At 34.5% G+C, this 22,614-nt stretch overlaps 1 protein-coding gene across 1 annotated transcript in view; it reads right to left on the bottom strand.

Annotated features, from left to right (window-relative positions):
* Positions 1-21,323, bottom strand: part of LOC149837026 (uncharacterized) — a 37,524-nt gene extending 16,201 nt beyond the window's left edge. The window contains exons 1-16 of the mRNA XM_090007210.1: positions 21,224-21,323; positions 17,237-17,360; positions 16,539-16,610; positions 15,949-16,050; positions 15,579-15,747; positions 15,351-15,449; positions 12,931-13,080; positions 12,754-12,793; positions 12,535-12,592; positions 12,305-12,387; positions 11,907-12,005; positions 11,694-11,809; positions 11,463-11,581; positions 7,548-7,618; positions 6,991-7,096; positions 4,614-4,753 (exon numbers count right to left, since the gene is read on the bottom strand). Coding sequence (XP_089863336.1) covers positions 4,614-4,753; positions 6,991-7,096; positions 7,548-7,618; positions 11,463-11,581; positions 11,694-11,809; positions 11,907-12,005; positions 12,305-12,387; positions 12,535-12,592; positions 12,754-12,793; positions 12,931-13,080; positions 15,351-15,449; positions 15,579-15,747; positions 15,949-16,050; positions 16,539-16,610; positions 17,237-17,360; positions 21,224-21,277 — 1,602 coding nt within the window. The 5' untranslated portion in view covers positions 21,278-21,323. The remainder of the gene's footprint in view (positions 1-4,613; positions 4,754-6,990; positions 7,097-7,547; positions 7,619-11,462; positions 11,582-11,693; positions 11,810-11,906; positions 12,006-12,304; positions 12,388-12,534; positions 12,593-12,753; positions 12,794-12,930; positions 13,081-15,350; positions 15,450-15,578; positions 15,748-15,948; positions 16,051-16,538; positions 16,611-17,236; positions 17,361-21,223) is intronic.
* Between the last annotated feature and the right edge of the window lie 1,291 nt (positions 21,324-22,614).

Raw genomic sequence — 22,614 nt, 5'->3', positions numbered from 1 at the left:
TCCTTGTTTACATAGACTCATACGAGTCTCCTCACCACTTAATTTGGTGAGAACATCTTCACGAGAAGGAGGAGTAAATGAGGATAGAAGTGATGACCTTATTTGCTCCAATTCCGGCCTTAACCCATTCAAAAAATTGAAGAACCGATCTTCTTCAAGTTGCTTGTGACGGAGTTCAATTGCCTCGCCACTCCATTTTGGTTCAAGCATGGAAAGCTCATCCCAAATGGAGGAGAGGTCGGCAAAATATTCCCTAATAGACATTTCACCTTGAGTAAGAGAGAGAGCCTTCTTTTGAAGGTAATACTTGTGGGATAGATCTCTTGATGTATACATTTTCTCGAGATAACGCCAAGCTTCCGATGCTCTTTTGAATTTGACAATATTGGCATTAATCTTTGTTTCAACGGATGCGAAGAACCATGAAAGAATCTTGAAGTTCTTCATTTCCCATTCGTCGTGCTTTTTGGAGTATTCTTCAAGAGCTTTGATCCTTTCTTCTCTCTCAAGAATCTTGATTTCACTTCCGTCCATTATGGTTATTTTGGGTTCCGGTTCCGGAATTGTGCCTTGCACATAACCCCATAATCCTTTACCTTTTATGTGAGCTTCCATGTTCCCGGCCCAAATATGATAGTTGGACCCATTCAACTTGAAGCCAAGAGCGAAGTGAGACTCTTTTTCACCCATTAAGGAGTTAAGAAAAGGAGGGAGTACCAACACAATGCTTCAACTTCTAGCTTGCACAAGATCCTTCTAAAATATTTGAGAAGCAAGATCCACCACTTCAAATTCTAAGAATCTGAAGGCACGGTTTTCGAGGCACTCGAAAAAAGGAGAATCCCACGATCCTCAATCACCAACCGAGCTTTGATACCATGTGAAATTGTCTATGAAGAGACAATACGCATACAAGCATAAATACTTTATAAAAGAAGTGCACGAAAGCACTCTCACAACACTTGAACAAAATACGCAAAAAAGCGTAAAAACAATGAACATGCAATAATGCATGTATTTTATAGAAGGAGCAAATGCTTGAGACTCTCAAGCTTAAGGATTTACAAAGGGGAACACCCCTATTTATACAAAATGAAAGGAGTGCAAAGGGGGGCTCCCAAAGGAGTCGTTGGGGAGCCCCCAACGGTCACATTTGTGACCGTTGGGGGGCCCCAACGACTCTATTGGGGGACCCCCAATGCACTTTATGAAAAAATATTAAAAACAAAAAACAAAAAATAAAGAAATGTAAAATGCAAAAATAAATTACAACATATTCCAAAATGGAATATGCGCAAGATTACAAGAATACCCTTTTAGGGTAAGAAATAAAAATATGAATAAATATATATATTTATATATGTAGAGATACATATACATATAATATATTATATGTATATGTATCTCTAAGTACATAAGTATATATATTTATACTTACAACATGTTTTTGGAGATACATTTTAACAGGTTCCATATAAACTTCTAAACTTCTTCACCCAGTTCTCCATTTAAAAAGGCATTATTGACATCAAGTTGAAAAATGAGCCATTTTTTAATAGAGGTTATTGCAATAAGGGCTCGAACACTAGTCATTCGGGCAACAGATGCAAAAGTCTCATCATAATCCACCCCATATTCTTGGGCATATCCTTTGGCTACTAATCGAGCCTTAAATCTTTCTAAAGAACCACCACTTTTAGTTTTTACTTTGAAAACCCATCTACATCCAATGGGTTTCTTGCCATTAAGGGAATCAATGATTTTCCAAGTTTGTGCTTTATTAAGTGCACTAAGTTCAAGTTTCATTGCTTCATTCCAATGGGCATATTGTTTGGCATCATTATAATGGGATGGTTCATGGAAAGAATGAAGAGCTAACAAACAGGCTAAAAAATTTAGAGAAAAAGAATCATAAGATACAAATCTATTAGGTATTTTAGAAATACGCTTTGATCTCCTTTGAGAGGATTCTTCTAACGATTCGTTTTGAGAGAATTTTTCAAGGGCACAAGGAAGGTTATTTTCATTTCTTCTAGTATAAACTTGTGTATGACTTGTTATATTTTCATTTAGGTTTTCATGTAGATCATGTTGCTCATCATTTTGAGGTTCAATATGATCCTCAATGGCAGCTTCAGGAGGTTCAATAGTTTCAACATGATTGTCCATGCATTTTTCTTGAGGTAACAAGTTAAACAAAAAAGAATAATCAACATTTTCATTTAGGTTATGCGAAAAACTATTTTCTTCTTCTAGGAAAGTGATGTCTTTTGAAATATAAAGTTTGTTATTTAATAGGTCAAAACAGCGATAACCTTTTTGTTTTTTGCCATATCCTAAGAAAATACATTCAATTGCCCTTGAAGAAAGTTTATCGTTTTTGTGGGTTAGAACAAAACACTTACATCCAAAAACTCTTAGTCTTTTATAGTCGGGAGACATATTGTAAAGTTTTTCAAACAGAGAAAGATTTTTCAAAGAGGATGAGGGTGTTCTATTGATTAAATATGTTGAAGTCAGAACAGCTTCGGCCCAAAAAAATGGAATATTTTTTGAAATTAATAGAGTTCTTGTTGTCTCTATTATATTTCTATACTTTCTTTCTACGAGACCATTTTGTTGTGAATTGTTAGGACAAGAACGTTGATGAAAAATTCCATTTTCACTCAAATATCTTTGAAAATCATTGGACATGTATTCTCCTCCCGAGTCCGATCTAAGAATGGACAGGTTTCCTAAAAATTGATTTTTAACCATTGCATGAAATTCTTTAAAAAATGAGAAAACCTCAGATTTAGGGTTTAGGAAGTAAATGCATGTAAATCGAGTAAAATCGTCAACAAAGACAACATAATATGAGAAACCTCCTTTAGATATAACAGAAGAGGGACCCCATACATCGAAATGAACAAGTTCGAACGGGCGTGTGGAAACATAATTTCTTTGAGGAAATGAAATAGCTTTAGATTTCCCAAAAATGCAATCTTTACAAGTCATGTGTTTGTCTTTACAAGTATTGTCCAAAAAAGGAAAAAGAAACATCTTTAAAAAGTTCAGATGACCAAGTCTCTTATGACAAACTTTAATACTTTTGACATTTACAAAATTACAAAATGACTTGGATGAAAGTGTCAAAAAATCCATAAAATAAAGATGGCCTTGCCCAATCAGCTTAATATGTCCTGGTTCATTACAGTAGTGACAAATTACTCCTTTTCTATACCCATTATTTTTTGAAAAAATGGGGTGGTCTATAAGCTTTTATATTGGTTCCCGGCCTAGTAACGTCCAAAATTTCATCATTCTTAAGGCTTATGCCAAGACGAGTTTCCTCTTGGCATACTTCGGCAAGAGCATCTTCAATAGGTAAGGCTTTACTTTCTATGAAGAAGAGATGCCCTAACTTGTTCAAATTTGGGCCTAAGCCCATGAAGAAATTGAAAGAAATGTTTATTTTCAATTTGTTCTCTTCTAAGCTCAATATCTTTCGGAGCTATCCACTTGGGCTCAAGAAGAGCGAGTTCATGCCAAAGAGGGGTTAAAGCACTAAAATAATCACGGACACTCATGTCCGCTTGTCTAGTAGATCTGATCTTTTCTTGACAAAAAAATTGTCTAGCTAGATCTTTTTTTGTATACATATCCTTAAGGAAGAACCATGTTTCATTGGCTCTCCTAAATTTAGCAATGTTGGCACAATTTTTAATATCAACATTGATCATAAACCATGCCAAAATTTTGGCATGGTTACTTTCCCAATCTTCTACCTTGGATTGATGCTCATTATTGGCTTTGATGTGGTCATCACCATCTAGAGCTTTATCAACACCTCCTTCAATTTTGGTGAGCTTTAAGGTGGGTTCAAGAGTAGTGCCCATCACAAAGCCCCATAACTTCTTACCTCTTAGATGAATTTTCATAGCTGATGCCCACGTAAGATAGTTTGCGCCATTGAGTTTGAAGAAGAGCTCAACTCTTGATTCATGCTCTATTGATGACGGGAAAGATAGAAAATGTAGGGCTCCCAATGGTCTTTCAAGAACATTGAAAATCCAATAGCTTTGATACCATGTAATAAAAATAAAGGAAGCACCAATAATCCAAAGATCTCTTTAAAAGAGTCAAACAAAGAGCCAAGAAGACAAGCACGCAAAGTGCATAAATAACCCACTAAGGGGTGAAGTGCCTAAAGGCAAAAAGGTATTATTGAAGAGAGAGACAAAGTGGGCTGAAAAGCCTTATCTTTACAAGAGGGAAAGGTCCTCTATTTATAGAGGAGCCAACATATTAGAGAGGGACCACAAAGGGGTTCCCTTCTAGTTGTTGGGGCCTCAACGATTAGATGGGTGGGGGCCCTTAGTGGTCCAATTACAATAAAACAAAAAAAGAAAAAAAGGAAAAATAAAAAGATAAAAAGAAAGAAAAAAGAAAAACCTAAAAACAAAAATTACAAGGTAATTTACCAAAATACCCCTATCGGGTATTTGGATAGACATGAAAAAAAGATATATATATATATATATATATATATATATATATATATATACATTTTAACAGTTATGACATTCTGTAAAAGCCTGTATTTAATATCTAGTGAGAAGGAAATGGAGTACCTCTGGTGTATCACTAAATAAATTCCAATTCTCCATTCGTCTTAATGCTTCAATGGCTTTTTTCTTATGGTTCTCATCATATTCCTCGCCTTCAAAAGCCTGCAGCTCATTTTTCAGGTCGTGCATCCTCTCATCAAGTTCTAAATTAACATTCATATTTTACAGGAAGTCAGATATCCTATTTGATGGGACAAAGCTCCTCAAAAGTTACAGAACTCTTATCTTAAGCATACTGTATGTGAAAATAACAAAAATCAAAATTATTGAAAAAAATAGTTATATCTAAGAGAAGCAGTAACATGTTGATATAATAAAGGTAAAAAAGCAAAAGATACCAGATATTAGATTTTAGAAGTTTATATCCTTCACCTTGAAGTTCACATGTCAACCCTGATCAAAGATGGACCCATTAATCTAGAGAACCAAGGCAATGGATGCATAAGCTTTTATGCACTTGTCTGAGTAGATGTAGAAAAAAGAGACTTCTAAATGTCTTCAACATCTCCCATGCTATTTTTTATTGCTTCTCAAAAAAAATGCTACAGGTACACCAGGTTCCCTTTGTCAATAGCTTCCAAACATTTATTCATTTCTTGCCTCTCCCCAGAACTCAATTCTACAAAAGAATTTTTGGCATTCCCCAATCAATCTAAAACCTATCAAGAAACTACTGCCATATTAGAAAGAGTGGTTGTTTGAAATTATCAGAGCCTCCAAACAGGTTGTCACAAACATCAATTATTTTTTACAACCAGTACATTTACTTGCTAGCTGTCTTTTTCTTTTTATAAATTACACCTTTTGACAAGAGAAACTTTGCATTTCCTTGAAAACACAGAAGATAGAGACTCAGTACGTAGGAAGACACATGATCTATTTTACTGAACAATATTTTTCCTGGTAGAATAAATACTTTTGTCATCCATGTTTCAACTTTTTATTTTTTGTTCTATCCATGCAGATGAACCACTATCTCTCTTGCACCCCTGCTGAAGCCGGTTTGATGAGATGTTTCCGTATTAGCGATCCCATGTAACATAAAAAGATCTTTAAGTAAAAACTCCTTTTCTTGTTCAATAATGAAGTGCAAGCAGACAGCACTTGCCGACCAAATATGTCCAGGTTACTGGATTGTTGCATGTCCCGAAGTCCAAACATCAGGATATCATACATGTGGAAAATTTCACTGATGGAGATATGTACTGTTTCAGTTTTGATAGCTCTCGCAAAAATAGGCTCAAAATCTTCCTTAGGGGAGATGAAAAAATGGTCTCTTTGCCAGTCTCATTTTGATCAGAAAGTGTTCTGACAATCAAATTTACACAAAATGCAACTGAAGACAGACAGGTGCCCATTTACAATTCCTTTTAATCAAGATCAGAAAAACTTGGTCCAAATAATATCACAAGTACATATAACAATTATAAATTTGATGTTTCCATCTCTGTTGAAGGTTTACCAAAATGAACTCTAGGAATACTAGGCATTAAACAAAAATTTTCTTTCTGCTTCAGAAAAAATGGCTTCCATGAAAAACATTTAACAGTAGTTATATTTTCACACGTTTGCCACACTTGTTCAATAGATTATATTTTCAGCAATAGGATTAGGTCAAAGGGAAAGTTGTTAGCCAATATGCAAAGTAATGATTTTATCTAAACAACATATGAATAAAGGAATCCTCCGAGAAGTTATCATGCTTAAACATCAACAATTTAATGTCAAATGGCAGGACCTATATGTTGTCTATCTACACATTTTCCAGAGTTTCACAGTAAGATCATGTTGGATAAGTAGTTAATATGCGATCTGGAAACTCATTATGTCAAATCAAGACCACAATTTTCTTGCCAATGTAACAACAAATAGTGCATTTTGATGGCCAGTTTATTGAACAAGCAAATGATGCCCTCAGAAACAGCTTCAGTTTTTGCTTCTATATTTTTAAAAACCAGATAATAATTTCTGCTCAAAGCCTCCTGACATTTTACACAAAAGGGAAAAGGAAGAAGGGGAAGAAGAAACCAAACATGCAATTGATAGAAACACCTCATGAACGCTTTTAAAAGATGGAGAAATTATTTATTTATCTTTTTCTGTGAATTACATCAGAATGAAGTAATTCACTAAGTCAGGTATACTGTGCGGTTTGTGCATGCTTATTTCAAGATTCACACATGGAGAACTGTATACTGTTCAATGAGCATAAATATCTTCAAAGATTTTATTAACAATTCTTCTTAATTATGGAAAGTTATAAAATGACAAAATCTACTGAATTTATAATGTCAGAAACTGTCACAATAAGCAGTGGTTTGGTGATTTGAAACTTCCATGGGAATCTAGCCTGTGGGTTAAAAGTGAGGAACAGTGATACCTTCACAGAGGGCAAGTTTGTTTTTTCTTCCCTTGCAGTGTCTGAAAGCAAACAGCTCATATATATCAATCTCCGCTAAAAGGATGTCAATGGCATGATGATCTTGCTGCATCATATTGGAATAGAACCAAATTTGCATCAGTTTTTATGCATGATCCCAGTGTAGTAGTCATCAATTATGTAACATAAACAAAAAAAATTAAAAAGAACAAGGTTCCTTCACTTCCTAAACCAAAGAACTGATGCAATTTATGTGACAACCAAAAGAACCATAAGAATTTCAAATAGCAATGATACCAAGTAATAGAGAAGTAAAACATTTTTCTTTAAGCCACACAAGACTTTGCAAATAAATAAATAGTATAGAAATTGTTCATATACAAGAAATATAACAAAAGCCATAAACAGTGGTGGGGTGGTCTTCAACAAACTACTGTCATGGGCTTTCAATTACACAGAAAAACATGTTCCGCCAATAGCAGTACAAACCACACAAGAAAATAACAAACTACAAGTGCTACAATATTCAACAAATATTTTACAGTGTATAAACGTACATCACCAAATACAGCAAATCTCTCCTGAATTGCATCTTGTAGTTTATTTTCAGCTTCTGCTTCAGTTATCTCTGAAGGCCAATGCAAGAAAAGTATAAGAAACTGACTAACAACAAAAGACCATACAGCAGCAGATTAAAAAATTAGCAGAATATTAGGCACCAGGCAGTGCAACATGTAAATGATTCAAGTTACATGAGCCTAGCTACCAGTCCAAACAGGACCTTCACATTGTTTCTAGCAAGTAATAATGTGCAGTTTTGCACTTTTCTACAAGAATCATATGATAAAAGTTCCTCACAGCCAAACTGAGACAATCATGTAAGCAAGCCTGAGGTTTTTATTTCCATTAAATGACAATGATTCTTTGACCACAAATTGAGTTTCAACAGAATGACCCCAACCAATCCACTCCATGTCAGCGATGGATCTAGGACTATCAAATTCTTGAAACTTTTTCTGAAATGTAATCAATGACAACCAGGTTTAACGGGAAGATGTTTAATTTTCAAATTAGAGCAACAGAACTAATATGTCATGTACCTAAGAGAAACATAAGAAATGATAAGACATCTCTTTGAGAGTTTCTGAAATGTAATCAATGAAAAATAGTGTTTGGATTACTTATAAATACTATTTATCTTTTTAAACAACCTAAACTTTTATCATATTTTAGCTCTATATCAATTTCATCAAAAATAAACAAAAATTATCCTCCTTTTTAAAGGCAGGGGAGGCTGTATTTGTTTCTATCTCTGTCTATAAGTCATTCCTTGCTATCATAGGCTCACATATCTCCTCCCTCCCCCTTGCTTCTCCACTTCAATTGTTAACCGAGAACGATGAAGTTTGAGCAGCTCCCCAGATAATCCACTAGGTTGGCCTACAAATAGTGGCTGCCAGGACCAGATTGGGTTGGTTCAGCTTGGAGAGCAGATCCAGAATTCCAAGAACAGATTCAGACTAGACCACCAGCACAAAGTATCTAATTGGTGAAGACATTGAGAATTTTGGTAAGGTGGGTTTGTAAGAAGGCTTATATTGCATGGACTGCATCTAGTTGATCAGGCCTAGAGGAATCACCCAGTCAGATTAGTGATGATCCACTCGAGTGGGACAGTGCTGTGCCATTTGTACTAATACATCTGAAAATAACATATATCTTTGTCATTTTTTTTACAGTAGGGCTATGTCACATGGATACTGATCAGGAATAGGACATGATGCAGATGCGCTTGGTACAATATGATAATTTTCAAAAATTTGGACAAGGGGACACGATCATATACACAGATGTATGCATGTGTGTGTATTAAAAAAACAATTCTAAATCACAATAATTAGGAACATCAAATGATCAAACTACGTTGAAATTGAAACATAATGTAATTGATGACAAATTTTAAAAGAACAAGTGAACAGAAAATAAGTAAATAAGATCATAAGAGGAAATAGATAAAGTTAATGACACTGTAGATTGTGTGTGAAACCGGTTTGGCTATCCTGAAGTGTCCAAGTGCCGTGTCATGTCAACACGGGATACACACACTAAGTGAAGTGTCCATGTGACATAGTTGCAGGGGAATTTTTGTCTTTTTGTCAGTTCACGATTGATTTTCTATGCAGGATACATGAAGACTGATGTTATTTAGCAATCCCTAGTTCATCACTGTAATCCAGCACATCTCATCCATTTTGGCATGTTGAATTCTGTCTGTAAGATCCAGAATGAAACACATACTCTAAACAAAGAGAATCAAGATAGGTATTTGCATGTCCCATACTTGTGAATGTCAAAAACATGCTTGGTTATGTAACAAGCAGGTGTAATGCCTTAAGAGGGAATGTGTCTTACTTTTTCTGCTTAAGTTTTAGTTCTTTTCATATTGTCAAAGGTTAATTTAGACCTTTTTTTTCTGTTCCCATCATGTTTGGGTTATTCTTTCAATACAGTCAAAAGTCAGATCAGTGTTTGTTTTTGCATTTCTTCCTTACATGTTGGGTTCCTTCTTGTGACATTTATTTATCCAAGCTAATAGAATTGTGAGACTATTCTCCAGATACATTCTCTTCTTAATTTCACAATGAAGACATTGCACGAAGCCAATCTCTAAATATCTACTTTGATCCAGCAAATCAGGCCATTTTTTTACATAGTAAAGCTCTAGAATGCATATGCAACTTTAAAATGAAGAAAATGAACAGACTTAAGACCAAATTAACTGTAGATAAACTTTGATATTGTGAACAAATAGCAAAACTCATTTGATCTAGAGTTCTACAGCAACTACACTTGAGAACCAAAAATGCATCACGCTCCCCTGATGGCTTATAGAACAATATTATTTGAATTGAAAGTAGAAACTTACATGCAACTTAATCACTATCAAAAGGTCATAAAAGCTTGGATAAACGAACCTCTCAAGCATCTAACTGAACCTAAAAGATCAATATGAGAAAGCAAAACATTTTAAAATAGAAAGGGAATAAAACTGCAACATAGAACCTACTAAGACTGCGAATGCAACATGATAATCAGTTAAAGGTCCAATTATTTGCAATTAGAATCACAAACTAAAGACAGGCGATGTGGAACAAAGTTTCCAGGGAAGTCCAGCTTAACATGCATGAACTCCTTAGAAGCTTTGACCAGTCTCACATGAGGTACTATGAATATATGTTTGGTTTGCTGGGCCACATGTGACTCCAAACCAAATTTTGTTTGGAGTCATATGAATCAGAATCACAAGAGGCAGCTTGTGTTGCAAAGGCAAATGAGAGTCGGTTTGTCACCACTCATTTTCTGATGTTTGGTCTCTCATTTGCATGAGAGTGAATCCCATGAAACATTACCAAACATGCCCTAAGTTTCCATCTAGAAATGATGATAAAAACATTGTAAAGTTGTAAGAAGATGAGTTCTTGGATCACCATCAAACAACACTTCAAAGAGCTCCAACCAAAGTGTCGAGAAAGAACACTCACAAGAACCACAAAGGTTCATACAAAATACCCAAAAAAGGGTATGCAACAACAAAGAGAATATATATATATATATATATATATATATATATTATTGATTGAGAATCTCACTAGAAAAGCATTACATTATGAGGGGGCAAAGCCCCATATTTATACACAATGAATGGGCTTGGAGGAGGGAGTTGTTGGGCTTCCAATGGCTCTAAATAGAGCCGTTGAGAGCCCAACGCCTCTTTGTCTTTTTTACTAAGTCAAATATTAACTAGTCAAAAAGACTAAAGTAAAAGTAAAGACAAAAAAAATCCTATTCTAACTAAACTAGGCCTATGCTAACTAAACTAAAAATAAAATAACAAAGATTCCTAGTTAGCCTAGGTTATTACATATAATTCAACAAAAGTTTTGAGTTTACATGGCCATGTGGGCAATCTGGTTTCCATAAACAACCTATATCCTGGCAACGTCACTTGAAACACACAAAGCAGCCCAGAACAAGTTGGATTCTTTAATTTTACAACAGCATTTGCAGAAGTGTTATATTTATCAGTATGTGCATATTGCCAACAAAGGCATGTGGTCCTAGCATAGAATTCAGCTGGTTACTTTAATTTTATCTTTCAAGATGGAGAGAAACAACTGAGGGAATACAGATCCACAAAAACAAGAACATGTTCAAGAGTATGTCGCTCTGAAGTCTTTTCTGAACATAGATTCTAGAAATCTTTTCTGAACATAGATTCTAGAAATCTTTTCTGAACATAGATTCTAGAAGGAACAAACTGATGTTAGTTACAAACCAATTTACTAGCACCAAACCTTTTTGAAAACATCGTTTTCATTCTACATCGAAAATGGATACTGATAAGCTAACAGAACTACCAACAGAAAAAGCAGTGTTTCAATCAAAACAGAACATTATGCCAACAGAATTACCTGAGACAGCACCAACAGTTTTCCCAACATTTGGCAAACTAAGATCTGTACGAACACCCTGTCCACCAACAGCAGGACCCCATGAAAAAGGGCCAGCACTCAAATCGATAAATGCCCATCTAACACAGATCGCAAACATAATAAATAATAGTAGGGAAAAAAAGAATCACAATGCAGAAACCACATAAACTTTGATTAAATGCATATGCAATCTTACAGGATATCACAAACCTATCTCTCCCTATCCACGTGTCAGTGAGACATTCAGGATGAAGACCACTAAATTCTCCAGATTTGAGTTCCTTCTTGAAAAGAAGCTTCATATCCTCATTTTTACCATTTAATATCTAGCAGATAAATATGATCAGATTCAGGGCAATATATTAACCATCACATTTACATAGCTCAGCAATATCTGAAACTCAAAAATGGAAACATTAGTACCCTTTGACCAATAGTGTAAAGTATGGAAACAGCATCATTTCCTTGGTATAATTTCTCAACATCTTTTACAACATCTGAAAAGGCATTTGACCATTCAACCTGCAACAACATAGGTTTTAACATAATCACTCAACAAGATACTATAGTGCCATCATTCTACTTTTTTTTTCATCACTCTAATAACTTTGAAATTGAACCAAGTAGTACACGGATAAAAATTGAAGGGAAAGGCAATTTAAAGTTACACCAAAGGTAGGTTTTTGTTTACCATATAAGAAAAAACTAAAAATAAATAGCAGACACAAACACTATAGAAGCTAATAAGCAACCAAACCATTAAATCAAGAAAAACTAGTTACTCAAACTCACAAAAATCAAGCTAGAATGAGAAAACCTACAGTGTCGATGTCTTCAGTTGTCGTCCATGCAAACTTTAGCATCGGATGTTTTCCATAAAGTGGCCTCTTCCCCTTACCAACATCTAGAAAATAAAAAACACTTATTAACCTAATAACATAGAGTTTTAGTACATCACAGCTACTAGCACGGGATGTATCCAAAGCGTCATAAATATGACAAGTTGATCAAACATTGTAGCAATGGGGATACCATATCGAAATTGACCTACCAAAAGAACTTCCTGGCAGGCTTTCTGACTGAAGAATCTTAGTACGCAAGTCCGTATTCTAGACAACAAGTTCAGTGAAATCAGCAATAGGGGACGTTCAGTCATGAACATGGACAATATAAACAAAACCAAGAAATCTGAAAAATCATAAATCCATCTAATAAAACCAATTTAACTGTCCATCAAAACTTTAAGCAGAAGAAAATAATAAAAACACACCTCCTTAAGGAGATTAATTTCTGACTCTGATAATCCTCTTCTGCGCATACAAAGATTTGATGTCATCAGTAAATCTGACAAACATGTAGCTAAACTCTCATTTATCAACTTGCTAAATCATACTTGTATGAGTACATCATCATTCTTCACATATAACAGACATAAAGAGGTACTTACCTGTAACCATAGCGACCTCGTTTAGCATCGTGCTTGGGGTTCAAGACAAATATGTTATAAGCATTTTTAAGATCGAGGTAGTCAACTAAACTTGTGAAGAAATAGTCCATTACATCCATATCTACTTGCCAAAGAATTTCAGCATCATCCCTGTGAAAATGAATTCCAACAAAAAAATTCTTGAGCCAGATGGTATCTTCAATAGAATTTATCCAGAGATAGTGGCCAGTCAAGTTCAGAAAGCTAGAAAGAAAATGAAAGGGCTAGTAATAAAGGGTGGCCATGAAATTCGCATGAAAAAAATTAATACAACAATATATGAAAGCATCATCAATGATTGGACTGCTTCAGTTTTTTCAAATTATAAAAGATCATATACATGCATCAGGAAACACTTTCATGAAAAGAATATGTGGATGATATGCCTACAAGTGTCTTCCTCATCTCGCCCCTCCACTCTTCTTTTTTTATTTCTTTTTCTCCCTTTTTATTTTTTTCTTCTTTTTTTATTTTTGTTGTTTACATATATGCATGTGTTTTTGACACACACACATATATAAAATCTGTTTTTTAGTTGTCTATCTATCTATCTATATATAGGGCTAATCTAACATTAAACTACTCACGTTTAACATTAGATGGATTCAATCTTATTAAAATAACTAAAATACCCTTAAAAGAAGGCATTTTTATAAATACATGATTACTTTTTGAGATAAAAAAGGTAACTTTGATAGATTCATAAAGTTACTTTTTTGGAAAAGGTTTTGACTTTTCAATTCTCTCCAAGTTCAAAAGACCCTTAATGCCTATAAAAGCATGCATTTTCAAAAATATCATTCTTTTAATGGGGTTTTTAGTCATTTTAATAAGATTAAATCCATCTAATGCTAAACACAACTAGTTTAATGTTAGATTAACCCATATATATATAACACGGTTCATCCTATCCCCTTTTTCTTTACGTTACCATTAAGACCCTCCAAATATCAAAGTTTTAGGTGTTTTGTGCTAAATTTGAACCATTAGATGTGCTTATCAATACTTATTTATTGAGAAACAAGCTTTGTTTCAAATTGATTTGATGTAAACAATGTGAACATTTTCATAAAATTTTAGTACGATATCAACCAATTGTTTTGGGATGAAGGCGTAGTTGTTGTTGTTGTCGTTGTTGTTGATCAACCAATGTTTTTTTTACCTTTTTAAAATACATATCTGAGCATAAAGATGCTTAATCAATTACATGTTCTTCATTCATCAACAATCGCAAACACATCTGACCGTCAAGATAGAGTATAAAACATCTAAAAACTATGATTTTTGGAAGGTCCTAACAGTAACCTAACAAAACAAGGGCAGGATAATCCTCTCTCTCTCTCTCTCTCTCTCTCTCTCTCTCTCTCTCTCTCTCTCTCTCTCTCTCTCTCTCTCTCTATCTATCTATATATATATATATATATAAGTAATTGAATAGTGTGCTCCAAGCTTTGGTGTATGTTCAATATTATGCAATTTCATGAATTTTGCGACATGTTACACTGAATTACACACTTCATCCATAGTTAGAATCATATGTTAGTTACTAAATTTAATTATTTATTACAAAATTTTTGCTTTTCTTGATGTTTAGTTTTTTGGTCCCGCCTAGTCCTGCCTAGGCCTCAACTAGTCCTTTTAAGGGTCTTCCGCCTAGGCTCCGACTAGCGTTTTGACAACTAAGGTTCAAAGTACCCTATTGGAATCTCATTACACATCAGTATGACACCGTAAGCCTGACATGCTGACCATTTCTGGACTGTTGTGTGGCAAATCCCCAATACAGGGAAATTAATTTGCAATATTTATTAATGGTGTAATATCCTTCACAGGAAAGAGGAAAACAGTATAAGATAATGGCCTTCAAATCAAGTGCACTGCAACCAACTCAAACTCCAGGAATGAAGCAACACCAGTGACAAAAACAGAAGGGGCCTAGCTATCAGTAAAAATGTTTCAGCAAATGCTGGCTGTGCTGATGGTTCACTAAAAACAACAAAGATTAAGATAAAGCATATAGTCATGGATCTAAATGCAGTAACAAAAAACTCTGGGAATTGCATTGCCAATTGCACACTCTCATACATATAAGTACCAAATCATCACATTTAATCTGTCGCAAGCAATAGCTATTATAGATACATAGATGAATATCAAAAGTCAGACTGAAAATATGGAATTACACATGGATCTAAATGCAGTAACAGAAAACTCTGGGAATTGCATTGCCAATTGCACACTCTCATGCATATAAGTACCAAATCATCACATTTAATCTGTTGCAAGCAACAGTTATTATAGCTACATAGATGAATATCAAAAGTTAGACTGCAAATATGGAATTAGATTAACATCTATAGCAGTTATGCTGCTTGGTTTACCTAGCATTCGATACATTATCTTTGCGAGACAGAACTTCTATGGCATGCTCAAACACAGAAGTAACTTTCTCTCCCATTTGGATGGCATGCACAGAGAAGCTGTAAAAGTGTTGAGAATCAATCATATCAATGGTCAACCAGATGTAAGACCAAATCTGTTATGAAAGAACATGGCAAATATAATATCTAAGACCAAATACAGAGGCAAGAAGGTCATAGACAAATTACTTGTAATTTACATGACTAACATGGGGAAGATTGTGGCTTGCTTGTCCATCTAGGCCAGTCTTAGAAAATGGGCTCAAACGCTCCCCAACCTGTCGAACTCGAGTATGCTCAAAAATGTGATCAATTTTGGTAAACCACCTCTCTAGCTCTTCAGGACCAAGCTTGAATTCTGAAAAATATTCATGTCATCAAGGTCATACTTGAAAAAACAAAAGATTTACAATGCCTCAGAAGAATGATTACGGTTATGGAATAGCCACTATTCATCCATAACCAAAGTACGGAATTAAATGTTACAGAGAACATGTAAGAAAATACAAAAATAAACAAGATGACAAGATATTATATGACTGCAATAATGGATACTCACCATGGTTTCCCTTTCCATCGAACCCTATGAAAATGAAATTCACAGGGATTGGAAGGTACAAGGATTCAACTTCTGAAAGCTTCAAATAGTTTGCAATGCTTCCTGAGACAAAGGAAATTGAAGAAGTCAAATGATCATGAACAAAATGAACTGAAACTTATTGAACCTTATAGCAAATACTGGTATAACTATGATTGCAATCAGCTCAGCTGCAACAGGCTAACTGTTGTAAGCAATTCTAGCAATCATATTCTATGTGCAATTCATAAAGCATTAAATGTAAGTAAAGAACACTTCTGCGAAGAGCTTTTCAAGACCCAGAAGAAGAATGCAATTGCAGAAAGAAGGCGTATAGCAAGGAACTAGCCAGATCAAACATAAAATAGTCAAATGAAAGCTAACCCATTTCCAGTTTGTTTCTTTTCTTTTTATATAAAGAACTTAATTGGTTTCATTTGAAAAGAGTAGAAGAAGCTGCTTATATATATACCCCCAAAGAAACATTTTGCTATCAAAAAACAAAACGGCAACTTATTTAGACAAAGAAACTTCCAGTGGACTAAGCAAAACCCTATAACCCAAGCATTTACCTGCTCTCGTGTAATTAAGTACACCCATCTTCCTGGAGGTAGAAGACTCCACACTTTCCAGATCATCAAAACCTGCAACATCAAGAGTATCAGTATAACACAACCAATCCAAACAAAAGTTGGCAAACTACAGCAACTGTCTTATTTGGAATTGATGACATACAGTCTTCGCATAAACTTTTAGGCTCAATTAACTTGTCCTTTTCTTTGAAGACATATATGCAAGCATGTACATATACATCCATGCATCTATCAGTTTTGAAAATTACTAGCAAAAGCAAGCTACTGGAACTTGATGTCATCCATCAATGGAATTTTCATCAATAGAATGCATATTTCACATAGTAATAACCAAGAACTTAAAACAACAAGCACAAACCTTTTCTAACAAAACATAGTAAGATACCCAGAACTCTCCAATACATTTACCATTAGCAGGTTCACTTAGACTATGTTAAGCTATATTTTACAGGCTACATCTGTAGATGGAAAATGAAAAAGAATCATCATATTCACCATATTCCAGAAACATAAACATTAGGTGATAAATTCCATGATTATGACATTATTAAATCTAGCAGACCAGTTCAATGCACAATTATGCCTTTAGAACAATATCAAACCATCAATACAGTGATCAATGACACTTGTTATGTAGAGGGGAGAAAAGAAAAAGCAAATCCACATAGATAGCTTACCACCATGAATTACATCCTCATTCCAAAATTTGCTCTTTCCTTTAAGGTTAAATAGGGAAAAAACAGAAAATTTCCCAGTCTTTCGACTACCCCAACCAGCTCCTAACACTCCAGCTGCTAATACCTGAACAGCATCAGCCAAAATCAGTTGAAATAATATTAACTATGAAGTACTAAATTTTAATATATTATGATGCAAGCACATAATTAACAGCCTGGTAGCCAATGCATAAATAGGTTGCAATTGCCTACGAAGGTTTGACTTTTGAGATAGTATGACGGAAGCACATAATTAACTGCCTCCTAACCATCTCATGAATTGCAACACTCTTTTTTGTTTATGATCATCTATAAAAAAAATCAATAAAAGATATAAGCAAATAAGAATAAATTGGATGTTGTCAAACCAACCAAGTGTGTTGTGAAACTGATTGTCTATGTTTCTTTCCCTTTACTTTGTATAACCTTGTCAAGTAAGGAACATTTTAGTCCTTATGTTGAATCATTATAGAGTAGGATATGCTTGACCTTTATATTTTTTTCCTAGAGGCCTTTTTATTCTTTTTAATTTAATATTTTAACATGCACTATGTAATGGTTTCATTTGTCTCCTGATCATTGACTATGTCACATAAACTTGGGCATGGGTATGGGACAGGACACGTTTGTTACGATACAAGAGTTCAGTAAAAGCCACAACACAGGGACGTGGCCATACATCAGATATATATAAAATAAACAAAAAGTTAAAAGTAAAGTGTGTCCGATGTACAATGTACACAATGAAGCATGACTATATTCTTAAGTGCAGATTCTTTAACAGTACTAGTTCACTATAATTATTAAATATTAAATAACTAACCTAAGCTAAATTTGAAATGCCTGTAACCAATGACAAATTTTAAAAGAAAAAATGAATTTCACTACAAAAAAGGGATCCAGATCATAATGTGAGGATAAAATGTTGACCATGTCCAAACATTGGTTGATTGTATCCACAACACAAAGTGTCTTGAGGTGTCTAGTGTAGTGTCGTGTTGACAAGAGACACACATTAGGGGAAGTGTCCATGTGACATAGACTACTAACGGGAATATGACGATTCTTTCTATGTCAAGTCCCTAGTCTTTATATGGCACTTGAACATCAAACTTGTTATTGTCATCTTAGATCCATGTGTTTCTTATGCTGTCAACATGCCAACTGTGATAGTCATGCAGTTTGCTAATGCCCTATGTAGTCAAAAGTGCCAACTAGGCACTGACTAGTCGGCCTAGGAGTAAATAAAATGCCTAGGCTTTGCAATTCCTAGGTGGGTACCTTAAAAGGTACTAATTTTTCAGATAAGGCACCGACTAGAGCACTTAATCGGTGGGTAAGCAGCCACACCTAGGTGTAAAGGCAGTTTAGTCATTTTATTGTTATTATATGTATTATGTTGTTCTTTTTGTAATTTGTATAAATATAATTTTGTATGTGTGTGTGTTTGTGATTAGTTTTGTGAAATGATGAAAACATGCTTAGTTATTTATATATACGTTTGTGTTACTTTGCTTTTTGGGATTTTTTTTTGTGGAACATTGAAAGCATGTACAGTTAATTTTAATTGATCATGTTTTTTACATCGGTGTATGTTACTTTGTTTCTAATGAATTTTTATATAAAAGCCTAAAAGCATGTTTAATATTACTAGTCATGTAATATGTTATTTATATATGTATGTGTTATTGTGCTTCTGTGAAAGGCTGAAAGTATGACTTTTTTGTATAAATAAACAATTAAATAAATACACACGCAAATATATAATATATATACATACATTTTCTGATTATACTATGAATAAATGTGTGTGTATGTGTGTTAAAATCATTTTTTTTCTAAAAGGCTAAATGCATATTTTGTTTATTATACTGAATATGTTATGAATAATTGAATATGTGCATGTGTAATTATGTGTATTCTGGTTATGCATATTTTGTGAAACCATGTGGAATTTTGTACTTGTGTGATGAAAACATATTATTACTAAAAGAATTAAGCACATTTTTATGTATATTTTGTATACTTTTGTATATTTTAATTGGGGTACCGACTAGTCCTCGACAAGTCTTTTTAGGGGTCTAACGACTAGGCACTGCCTAGAGATTTTGAATTTGACTACATAGCTAATGTTAGTTGCTCATGTCAACCCCAAATCCATTTGAAGATCAAACACTATTGTCATTTGTCATCTCAAAATTCAAATCCATGCATAAAAAGGACACAATTAAGCTTGGGTTAATTTGGTTTAGCTAGCATTTGTAATTATAAGCATTTATCCTCTCATTTGATTAAGTACTATTTCTGTATACTGTAATGGACAAAATGTTCCTCAAATAGTGGAAGTAATAACACGTGATGGATGTGAAGCAATAAATTGCCTTATTTGGCAGAATAGAGTTTGCTTTTTTTTCAACTTGTATTGTGTGGATTTTGTTAGTGCTTTGGTTTTAATTTCATGTTGCCCATGGAAAGGGAGATGGGTTGAATTTCTCAGGAAAGGGTTTATCTCATGCAATGATGCCCATAATGGTATTAAAGCATGTCTGTCTTGTTGTTCACTAGGTCACTAGTTTCATTGTCTCATATTCTCCAATATTTCCATCTCATTTCTTATCAGCTAGAGCATGTAACCCTTCAACTTGACCCATTGATTCCAGTGCTCCATTTGTATAACTGGAGAATCGGAGATAAATCCACCCCAATTGACTGTAAACCTACATCTATCTCTACTCTTACTGCAGATGCTACTGTTCTCAAGTTTACCAAGATGGGAAATGTTACTGTGACCCTATTGGTAAGTTTTGTTTTTGAATGTCTGTGAACCTTAACTAGTGGCGATCTTTCCGTGTTTTAACTTCAGCAACAATGTGCTCCCTTTTTTCGGTGCACCAATAACAAGTCACCATGCACATGCAGACACATCCCACTAAAAAAATTATATACTTTCACTACACAAACAAGAATATATAGTTGAATCAAACAACATAAGCAGTGGATGATTCCCAGAGCCAGAAAACATTACTATGACTGAAAGTCAGAATAGATTGTATGGCATGTTATACTTCCACACACAGAGAGAGAATCAACTATCCTTGCTTCATTCTTTTTCCTTTTTTAGGTTCTACTCAAATTTGGTCAGACTTTTTCTCCTAATATGGTCAAAATAAATAACTAATAAAAAAGTGAACTAACTTCTTCTAATTTCTTTGTTTTTCTGTTTTTACTAGTTTCTCCTTTATACAATTTACAATACACTGGTTTATAAGTATGCTGCAACACATTATGATACAGTACATCTTTAGCTTGTGGAATACCGGAACAATGCTAATATCAAAGCATTAGACATGGCCACATAGTCGTGCATTACCAAGACCTTGGTTCTTAGCGTGTTTGGTGATGCAATTAAGGCACACGTAACAACCGATGCGATCTCCATGATAAATTAATTGATAACTTATCTGACAAAAAACGAAGGTCGTGATAACAACTAGAAGCATCAGCTAGAGGAGTTTAATACAGAATTAAACATCAAATTCTTCAATTAATTAGAGGATTATTGTGATGATGATGATGATAATGATTGTGATACAGATAGTTCGACTATCATTTCCTAAAACGCATGATCCCGTTAGATCCCAATCACTCTTGAGATTGTTTGTCATCCCTAAATTACACCGAAAAAAGGGGATCAAAACACAAAATTCAACCGCGCAGCAGCAACGACGGCAATAATTGCTAGATGAAACCCTAATCCTATAAACCCAATAAGGTGGTTTTTGTGTCGGATACCACGTGATCACCAAGCTACGAACACGATAAAGAGGGGAAGCAAGCAAAGGGAGAAGAAATAGAAATTTGCATATGTGAAGTCTAGTGAAAGCTGGAAAAGAACAAAGAAAAACGCGAAATTTTTGGGAATTTAGAAGATCCGGCAATAACGAGTACCTGCACGATCAAAGCGACCAGGAGCAAGGAGGCGACGATCGAACGGCTCGTCATTCTCGATGGCGATGAGAGAGAGCGCGCGGGAGAGGGCGGTGGGGGAAGTCTCAGAGTAATCAAGTTGGGAAGATGGCTATATATGGAGTCCTGTCAACGGGTCGGGTCTGACACGATCATGGACCGATTGGATCACATAGGACCCGGGTTCAAAACAAATGAATTGAGTGCGATCAGTTATTCCGGACTGACCCATGTAGTCCGTTACCAACATCCGATCAATATCCGCTATTTTCACTATAAAAAAAAAAAAGTGTGAAAATTTTATGTGCCACAACGACAAGGACACGAACCGTGACGAGTTGGAAATGCAAGTTCCCAAAATTTTTAAACCTAGGACACGAGGGCATACATTTTTTTCATTATTTAATTTGTTAAAGAATATTGTTTGACATATTAATGTATGAAAAAATGGTTTGTACTTAAAATGTTATTAAAGCTATTAGAAACACCAGTGACTTGGTAGTCGCGAGGTTGAATTTTTTTTTGAGTCTGCATCTAAGTTCGGTTTTCTAAAAATCATCGCTGTAGTTTGACAGACCTAAAATTCACTGTAGTTAGCCTTAACTATCCTAAACCAAACCCAATTTACATATCAAAAAAAATCATATCTTGATATGTCAATATCATGGTTCAACCAAAACCTAGCTTATCTATCTTTGGATCCTAACGAACCAACATTTTTTAAACTTTAAAAAGTTTTCTAGGCCTAATCCTAAGCCATAAAATGTTGAAACTTTTACCTTACGAGCATACATGCTTTCAAACTCTTTTTGCATGTGTTAAAAATTTGTCCGGATATATAATCTTTAAACTCTCTCTTAAACCATAAAATTGAACTGAACCTATAACGCCTTGATCCATCATATAAATAAATCATTTTTTATCATTTAAAAGCCTTAAAACTCCAAAAAAAAAATGTTCTTCATACCTGAAATCTCTAACAATGACCAAACCCAAAGTTTGCCTGAACTTCGGACTCACAACAATATGTCCTTCATACAATGCGGACATAGAGGAAAAACACATTGTCTTTTTACACAAATTTCATCCAATTTGAACCCAACTCTCTTAGTTCCTTTTGCAGTTGGGAACATGGGATTTGGACTTCTTACTAGAGGATATTGAATTTGCAATCAAACAAATCTAATAGTTGTTGTAACATCCCAATTTTATATCAAGAAATTTTAGAGATTTTTTTTTAACACCAGTGGAAGGGCTATCAAAGCCATTTGCAAACCCAAATAGACTTGGGTGGGTTATAATCAAACCACCACACATACATGATTGAAATAGAGTTCGAAACAAATCATTCATTAATTTAACATTCAATCGTA

Source organism: Nuphar pumila, chromosome 5, assembly GCF_984573655.1.
Source record: "Nuphar pumila chromosome 5, dmNupPumi1.hap1.1, whole genome shotgun sequence".
NCBI classification, from domain to species: Eukaryota; Viridiplantae; Streptophyta; class Magnoliopsida; order Nymphaeales; family Nymphaeaceae; genus Nuphar; species Nuphar pumila.
Note: the sequence above shows the minus strand (reverse complement) of the source record. Positions and strands in the feature narration are given on the sequence as shown.